The sequence below is a fragment of the Caenorhabditis briggsae genome (assembly GCF_000004555.2).
Source record: "Caenorhabditis briggsae complete genome, chrII, whole genome shotgun sequence".
NCBI lineage: Eukaryota > Metazoa > Nematoda > Chromadorea > Rhabditida > Rhabditidae > Caenorhabditis > Caenorhabditis briggsae.
In genome coordinates, this window is record NC_013486.2 from 3,533,149 (window position 1) to 3,542,470 (window position 9,322).

Sequence of the window (9,322 nt, forward strand, 5' to 3'; positions counted from 1 at the left end):
GAAACCTCAATTCAACTCGTTATAGCCCTTCCTCTCCTTCTATCACATTCTCTTACTGATGATCCAAATATCACGTTTTTCTCTCTGAAAAAATTACGTTTATAAATCCAACTTTTCAATGAGCCCCGTCGTTTGGTCCCTGTTACCCTTCCTTCAGTACCCCCCCCCCCCCCCCAAGAAATAACCCCTTCATACCCTTCATCCTTTTTTGTTTTCTATTTAGCTGTTTTTTCTCCTTTTTCTTTTTTCTTCCCACATCTTTTTTTATTGGTTTTCTCCCCCCAACCTATCATATTCTCCCAATTATTGCACGTAAAGGGTCTTTTCTAAGAGACGGTCGAAAAGTCGCTGAAACTTGTCGGAGCGCTTCGAAAAAGTCTTCTTATTTTTGAGAAGACGACGCGAATCACCGCACTTTTCGAGGGATATCGAAGACTTTAGACTTTATCTTAGTTGTTTCGTCTCCCAAAAAATTGTTTAATTAAAAAGTCTTTGTGTGTATACGTAAAGTGCCTTATTTGTCAAAATTTTCTAGGAACCCATTTTCTTGAGATTTTGACTCGAAATATAACTTTCGTGCTTCTTTCCGCCCCAACGCCCCATCGTTCCCAAAAAACGCCCCTTCTCACAGAGTAAATTCCTTGAATTTTTATGTTCTTCCTTGTTTTTAACTATTTCTCTTTCTCAGCATCATCCAACACCACAAATAAACATGGGCATCATATAATTGGGTTTTCATTTTTTCCAGTTCCCTTTTTCAGGGGGTGCATTCCCCATCTATCTCTTCTCCCCCATCCACATCAATTGCTCAACAATTCAAATGAATTTGAATAAATTGTTTAGGATATTGAGTGCCTGATGATGATTTTCAGTTAGAGTTGATGGATGATGATGATGGTGAAAATAAACGAAATTTAATACGGCGGGGGAAGAGAATAACATAAACAAAAAATTTGGAGACACTGAAAAATCACGAGAAATCGTACCATCCGGTGATTCGTAGGCTTGCCTATTGACAGTTGGATTTGATATATTTGATCTATACCGCGCGAGCTGAAATTCTGAAATTCAAACTATCGGCATGTTTCGCGTCGTTCATTCTCTCGTTTTTTCGCATTTTTCCATATTTTTCCCCTTTTTTGTGTTGGTTGTGTCCGCTGAAAGCCATTTGTATGCTACGTGGCAAATTCGCTTTTCGAGACGACTTCCAGAGGATGTTCTTGGCGAAAGGCATCGGCGAATTTAGCTGGAACTTGCCACGTGGCAAAAAAGCATTGGGGTTTTTGCTGAAAATTGCGTTGCGATGAAGTTTGTTCGCTCCAAAATGAGTCAAATGTGCTCCGGAAGCCCAATGATTCAGCTGAAGCTGGAATTCAGCTCACCGCCCGTTTTTCATCGTTGCCGTTTTGACGATTAGGCTTAGTGCTTGCCACGTGGAATCGAATTCAGCTGGAATTCGCCACGTGGCGATGAAGCTTCAGAGCTCTAGCAAGCTTCAAGATGGGTCAAAGGTGCTCTGGAAGCCTCTGGTCACGATATACTCGAGCTGAAGCTTGAATGCCAGCTCGCCACATGGTATCTAGGCTAACAACCGACATTTTTGCTGAATTACGAGGTCGTACAATCGATTTCAAGTCATTGTTCTCAGACGAGAAATCCTCTCTTTATACAGTTTGCGCGAAGAAGACACATTGGTTGTCGAGGGGACGACTATGAAAGAATAGAATATAAGAAAGGAAAAAAAAGGAGAAAAAGTCTCATTTTCTCTCTTTCTCTTTCTCTCTCTATACAGTCTAAAACAAAAAAAAAACTGGTCCGCCCGACACTGTATGTCAGAAGTGTGTTTTCGTTCTCTTTCTCTAACCCAACCATTTTATACCTCTTCTTCTTATTGTCTCCGGACACATGCGCGAATGTCCTGAAGGTGATAGAGAGTAGAGGAATAGAGAAGCACAGAGAGTTGTGTTGTAGTAGAAGGGAAGGGTCCCCCAAGCAGTCGATATTTGTCTCTTTTTCTTCTCCAAAGAGATGAATGAATGAGGCTTCGTCACTCTCTCTTCAAGGCTTTTCTGAAGGGCGGGATGATGATGATGAGAACGTTCTAGTGGTTTTCGATGGGAGATTGATCCTCTTTGGAGGAGATTTACATTTTTATGGTGTTTGAATTTCTGTTTCTATCCATCCGGCTTATTTCTATTTCTTCCTCTCATTTTTCTCTCGAATTCAAGACAGTCACAAAGATTCTAAATATAGAATATTGTGATTCTTGACGTAATCCATGATAAGCATTCGTTCCCGCGAGAGAGATATCGTCATATCAATCCTTCCCTCCTTTTTTATATCACTGTAAAGATTAGTCCGTATTTTCTCCACGTGGCGGATTTTTAGAATCTTCAGATCGTCGTCGGCTTTGAATCGAGTCAGATTTCTCGATGTTTTTCGTAAAGCCACGTGGCATTTTTGCACGCAACTGGCTAACGTTCCACTTATGCAGATCTGACGTTTCCGCTTGCTTCGTTAGAATTTGCTCCACAAAGAATTGGGTCCTCAAAGTGCGAATTCCATTTTATTGCTCTAACGAATCATCTGTTGTGCTATTTGAACGACATAAAGAAGAACGCCCAACACATCTGCTGTAGTTTCTCGCGGTTTCCATTTCATTCAAGGTCTCTCTGCTGAACTAGGCGAATAAGTTGTCCCTAGTCCATGAAAGGTTTCCGATTTCAATAACAATTAGGTAGCTTGGCTCCTGGGCTACACCATTCACTACTACTTCCCCCTCTCTCTCTCCGTTGTTGTAGGTAATTATCCCTCGTCTCTCCATTCACATCCCCCTACCAACCCATTCATTCACACAAACTGTGTCAACCCAGAAAAGCGTTCGTTCCGCTTCAATTACTCTCTTGCATCCATCGATTCTTCGTCACCCGAAAATCCCCTGTTCGTTGAGGTCTCGACACGAAGGCTCCGCCCCCACTCTGATTCCCCCTTTTGTTTAGAAACAATGAGTCAGAGAGTCAGTTTGTTTCCATTGACACTGCAATTTTGACCTGAATAATTTTATAATACTGTTGCCCCCGTCCTTCAGAGAGTCTATTGTTGTGAACTTGTTCATTAATGGGATTATATTTCATATTCTTCGGTCGATTTTTCGAATGTGTAACTTTTTGGGTGTTTCCTCTTGTTATTGTTTGCTTCTCGAATGTTTTTTCTTCGAAATTTCGAATTTCAAAACATCTTTCTCTCCGATTTCCGCCCCCGAAAAAGAACCTGATTTTCATAAAACGTCCACCGCTGCTGACGCTTCGTCGTCGTCATCAGAAAATTTTATCATCGCATCAGACACGAAGATGAAAAAAGACTTGAATAGAAGAGAAGAAGACTTCATCATCATCATTATATTAATAGTAATTTCCTAATGATTGCCATGATGATCACAAGTGTGTGTGCGTTTTTGCGTTGAGAGAGATTCCTCCGATTAGTAGTAAAAAGACATTGACGATGAAGTCGTGAACGTCAGAACGTCTTCTTGACGACTACCTGTTTTCGTTTGCTTTTTTGCTAGATTAGTTCAGATCATTTCAATCTATTTGGTGCGAGAGTAATGGGTGACAGTGTAAATACTTGGTTTGCCATCACCGTCTTTCTCTCTTTATGACAGCTGTGTGAGCTTATTACGATTTTCGCTAGACAGTTATAAGACACACTATTTGGATAGGTTCTCGAGTGTTTTGACGTTTTGAATTTGAGAGAGTTCATTGGATGATTGGGGTGATCTCTAGGATTGCTCATTTCGTTACAGTAGCGGTATCTTTCTTGATTTGTCCATGCAGGATTCACGTGGGAATTTTTTTTCCGATGTTGTCTTCATTATAGTATAGCTCTTCCAAAATTGCCACATGGATTTTTCAATCAGAAGCTCTTCAGCCTACCGTATTTCCTCTAGTAGAGATCCACCCTAACCGTGTACTTTGAGCTCAATTATCTCGATTTCTGTGAAAGATATCAAAAATTTGTCAACTGATAAAATATTGGCGATATTGTGATCCATAATTTACTAGTTGACAAGTTTTTGATATATTTCACAGGTAGCGAGATAATGGAACTCGAAGTTGACGGCTTTGGTGGGTTTCTATTAGAGGAAGTACGGTAGTTTTGGCTCCAAGCGAATTCGGCGTTTTTTTCGGTTTTTTATCAGACCAAATTTCTTAAAATTTCTTAAGAAGCTCTTCATCCTTTTCTGCTACGTGGATTCTTTCCATCAGCTAACAAACAACGAGTTCTCGTCTTATATGATTCATTACCTTCTAACGAATTCTTCTCGAATCGAATTCTAATTCTACGTGATAATTTCTCATACAGTCTTCTCCTCTCCCGTCTCCAAGTTTCCTCTTTTTTAGTGTTGCTAACCCATATAAACAAGATTTCGGTCACTCTCCTCAACATCATCCACCAATTTTTTTTTTCTTCCCAAATCGATCGATTCCTCGTCTTCTTCATCGTCGATGACGTATTAATTTAGCGCCGAATAGAGAGAGGAAGAATTGAAATCAAGATGTGTTACGTAACCGGGATAATACAGGGAAATATCATCAAGATCATCGGGGGTAAAAGGACATTGGCAGCAGCTGCTGGCCCCCTCTGATGTCTCCTACGTCATGTTTGCAAAATGACTGGTGGCGCCGGCGGCATCCATCCCATTCCCAATTCGCAAGGTGTGTGTCCTGTAAATCTAGTAGTCGAGCACACACTGCGTGTATTATAGAAGGAGGGGAGTGTTCCGGCGCGAGTTTCCGCGCGGATGAGTGTTGGTATGACTGTGTGAGAGAGAGAGCAACTTGATCGCGTCGTCTAGTTGTTTGGGGGCTCCAAAAGCTGAGCACACCATGTTTCCTCTCGTCCTTTTGTTCCAACTGCGTTGTATTTTCTACCTTACAAGGTATTTTTGTTGCTTTCCAGCAGCTTCTAGAAGTATATACAGCATGGTATTTTTGCTTTCCGGAAGCTTCTATAACATGACCCTCTTGCTTTCCAGAAGCTTCTAGAAGCTCTAGAAAGCTTCCAGAAGCCTCTAGAACATGATATTTTTTCTTTCCAGAAGCTTCTCATCTCCTCTATTTCATATACTCTCTAGTGGGAGATTAATCACATTTCCGATATGACTAATCGCCCTGCAAAGTCAATTCATTCCTCTGATTATTACAGTTTCTAATCGGTCTCACTAGTTCTTTCTTCCCTATATCTCGAACCTTTTACATCATCATCGTTGTCATCACACTCCTCATCTCCTTCTCCCCCGTCGTCTAAAGATTAAAATCAGCTGATTTTCGTAAAAGAAGAAAGAAGGGGTCTCCTGACCACAAAGAGAGAAAAGAACAGTCATCAGGTTTTTTCAGTGTTTTTTCAAGGTTGACACTCACACTCGATTCAGGCGAGATGTGTCAAGGTGCACTTTGCCTTAAAATTGCCCTAGAAGTGTGAATTTCACTTTGGAAGATCTGTTTTTCGGTTATCGCCGAATCTCAAGAATTCTGTGTGAGTTCTTCACGCCGATTCTTTAGAAGTGCCTAGTGAAGGCTTCTAGATAAGATTCTGAGAATTCTAGATTAGATTCTGAGCTTCCAGATAAGATACTGCAAATCTTACAAATGTCTTAAACAGGTTATTGTCATATTTCCTCTAACATTGGCCAACCCAAACCGTCAACTTTTTGAGCTCAATTATCTTGATTCCTGTTAGAGATATCAAGAATTGGTCCACTGATAACATATCTATCATAATATCACTAATATTTTATCAGTTGACAACTTTTTGATATCTTTCACAGGAATCGAGGTAATTGAGCTCGAAGTTGATGGGTTTGATGTATCGTCTGCCACGTGGAACAATCACTTTCTTGGTAAATATTTGTTCGGGGTGTTTGCCAATTTTTCACCTGGAAAATATTACTTCTTCGTGCTTCAAACGTTCTAATACTGACTCTGAAAATACCACGTGGATCAAGATGAGCTTATAGTAGATTTCAAGTACAATCCAAGTTACCGTATTTTCTCAAATAGAATGGCTCTCAAAAACTTTAAACTTTGAGCTAAATTATCTCGGCTCCCTTAAAAGACATCAAAAGATTTTCAACTGATAAATTGTTTATGATAATATCACCAATTTTTTATCAGTTGATAAATTTCCGATATCTTTTACAGGAAGCGAGATAATTAAGCTGAAAGTTGACAATGAGAGAAAATGTGAAAAAAAAATCTGTCTTTCCACTAATTTGTCTAGAAAATTGTCTTGAATCCCACACATTCTTAATATTCTAAAGTTCTAGATCAGACCATCACACAGATACCCTGTCTCTGCAACAAAGTACAGTACATTCACCTGTCACTAGACACTATAGTATAGGGCCTATACCAAACTGAAAAGTAACTTTTTTCTTGCACTTTCTTGCACTTTCTCTCTTTCTCCTCTCTCATATCCATCTATATATTCATCTTCCGACACCGTGAAAGTAGAGACGAAAACCGGTCGATCATGTGCCCTCCAGCCAGTGATTGGGCTGTGGGAGGCTGATCATGATTTCACCCTTTTTTCTTTTCACATCCCCCACCACCACCAAAGCAGTCCCTTCCAATTCGGTCTCACTTTCGTTCCGTACTACAACAAGACGCTTTTGTTAGATTCTTTGTAACTTTTTTATTGTAACAACATCATCTATACTTTAATTATCTCTGTTTCAGGTTCTCTCGAGACACACAAAAATGGCCCAAAAGTCGGATATATCGGTGGAGACGTCGAGCGCCGCGACAGGTGCAAAACCAAACCCGCCATCGCCAAAATCCCGGCTTGCAATGTTGAAGAGAACCAAAAAAGGTTGGTGCAGTGGAGCGAGCTTTCTAGAAGTGTCTGATTATTATCTCTTCTCCCCACTTATCAACTGAAACTTGTGATCATGATCTAGCAGAAAGTTTACACAGTTTTTATTTCTGCGTCTCTTTCTCTAGCCGCCGCCGCAGTTATTTCTATTTTATCGATTTCTTCTAGTTGTGTTGTACTTATACTTCTTAGACACTAGTTATGAGAAAGACGACGCAGCTTGGTCGCTCGTTCTCGAAATCTTTCAAGCAGAAAAAATCATCGTGGCGCGGTACTACTTCTAAAAAATTAGAATTTGAATCTAATCTTCTTCAATTTTCAGCATCAAATGCATCGTCTGATCCGTTCCGCTTCCAGAACAATGGAATTTCCTATAAGGTAAGGTTCTCTAGCTTTTAGAACTTTTTGAATCTTAACTTTTCATTTTCAGGGAAAGCTGATCGGAGAACAAGACGTTGACAAGGCTCGAGGCGACGCGATGTGCGCGGAAGCCATGCGAACTGCCAAGAGCATCATCAAGGCTGCCGGCGCGCACAAGACCCGCATCAGCCTTCAAATCAACATTGACGGAATCAAGGTGCTCGATGAGAAGAGCGGCGCCGTGCTCCACAACTTCCCTGTCTCCAGAATCTCGTTCATTGCTCGTGATTCTTCGGACGCTCGCGCATTCGGACTCGTCTACGGAGAGCCAGGAGGCAAGTACAAGTTCTACGGAATTAAGACTGCGCAGGCTGCCGATCAAGCAGTGTTGGCGATTCGAGACATGTTCCAAGTGGTGTTCGAGATGAAAAAGAAGCAAATCGAGCAGGTCAAGCAGCAACAGATTCAGGATGGAGGTGCTGAAATTAGCGTAAGTGTGGGACGGGGTGGGGGTTTCTGGTGCTTTTAAACTTAAAAGTTACCGTTTATAAAGTTCCAGGCTAAGAAAGAAGGCGGAGTCGCTGTCGCTGATCTTCTCGACTTGGAATCCGAACTTCATCAAATCGAGCAAGGTGTTCAGCAACTGTCGACAGTGCCAACGAACTGTGATGCCTTTGGAGCTTCTCCATTCGGTGATCCATTCGCTGACAGCTTCAACACCACTGCCACATCCAACGGAACGAATATGAATATCTCTGGAAACGTGTCGAATCTCTCTGGAACTCAATTCGGAGGAATTCAAATGCCACACATTGCTCAACCTGCTGCTCATCAAAATTGGCCAACTTCTGGAACGTCTTCCTTTGATGCCTGGGGACAACAGCCAGCGATGCACCACGCTCACAGCACGCCGGCGTTCGGATCCAACGGATTCTCCGAGACGAATCCATTCGCTTCTGCTTTCGGCGCTCCAGCTACTGCTCCACCTCCACTCCCATCCGCCGCTCCTTCTTCCCAACAATACCGTGATCCATTTGCCGTGAGTGCTGCTCTGCCAAGCTCAACGATCGATTGGAACGGAACGGGAACAACGAAGGAGAACATGGCGCCATCCTCGAATACTCAGGCTCTCCATCATGCCAGCACCTTTGCCAACTTTGGCGACAAGTAAGTGTTTAATCCCAAGTACTGATACTAATGATTAACTAGATTCAGCTCTGACAATTGGACTGCGGAGAAGAAGGTGACTTCGTTGGAAGAGGCGTTCACGAAGCTGGTTGATATGGATGCATTGGTTGGAGGACAAGGAGTCAAGGAGACGAAGAAGAATCCATTTGAGCATATTCTCAATCCACCAAAGGTTGGTTTGGGGATACTTTTATAAGGCTCCTGGACGTTTCAGAATCCGACGTTCCAGAACTTTTCTGCGTTCTGAAATGTCGGTTTCTGAAGTGTCGAGTTCTGAAACGTCGGGTTCTGATTCGTACAGGAGCCGCTTATAAGCCACCTAGACTCTTTCTAGTTTCTTGATTTTTTTTCATAAACTCTGACGTCTTCTAGGCCGACGTTTCAGAATAATCTTTGAGAGGTACTGGATTTCAGAGAGAGCTCCGCGAAAGAAAGTTATGAAGTCATTTTGCAAGACACTTCGCAAGTGTGATGTTTTGCAAGTGCTATGGAAAGTAACAGCTTTGCAAGGTTCGCACATAAAAAATTATACGAAAGTTTGTTGCTTTTTCTGCTTCTGACCGGCTTTAAAAATATCACATGCGATATGTCGAACTTTTGAAGTCTCTGCTAAAAATGCCACTGAGCCTTAAAAATGTAAAAAAATTTTTGCCAGTTTTTAGTGCTCAATTCATGTTACGAACTCATCAATTTTACTTATTCTGAAAGAAAGTCATATAAAAGCGGAAAATACTGTTCAATGAGAGAAATGCTGAAAACCGAAAGAAATTGAAGTCGAGAAACGATTATGGAAAAAATAACGGAAGGAAAGAAAAAAATCTTCGCATTCTAAAAGTTGAATTTTTATAAAGTTAGAATTTTGCGAAACACACAAATAGAAAATCGAAGTTCTGTTCCCCAT

The 9,322-nt window shown here is 41.4% G+C and overlaps 1 protein-coding gene across 1 annotated transcript in view; it reads left to right on the plus strand.

The window, feature by feature from the left end:
* Positions 1 to 6,758: 6,758 nt before the first annotated feature.
* Cbr-dab-1 overlaps positions 6,759 to 9,322 on the plus strand; it is a gene marked incomplete at both ends in the record, with an annotated part of 3,283 nt that continues 719 nt past the window's right edge. Inside the window, 5 exons of the mRNA XM_045241902.1 lie at positions 6,759 to 6,870; positions 7,196 to 7,251; positions 7,304 to 7,723; positions 7,793 to 8,400; positions 8,449 to 8,593. Of these exons, the coding sequence (XP_045091595.1) occupies positions 6,759 to 6,870; positions 7,196 to 7,251; positions 7,304 to 7,723; positions 7,793 to 8,400; positions 8,449 to 8,593 (1,341 nt within the window). The remainder of the gene's footprint in view (positions 6,871 to 7,195; positions 7,252 to 7,303; positions 7,724 to 7,792; positions 8,401 to 8,448; positions 8,594 to 9,322) is intronic.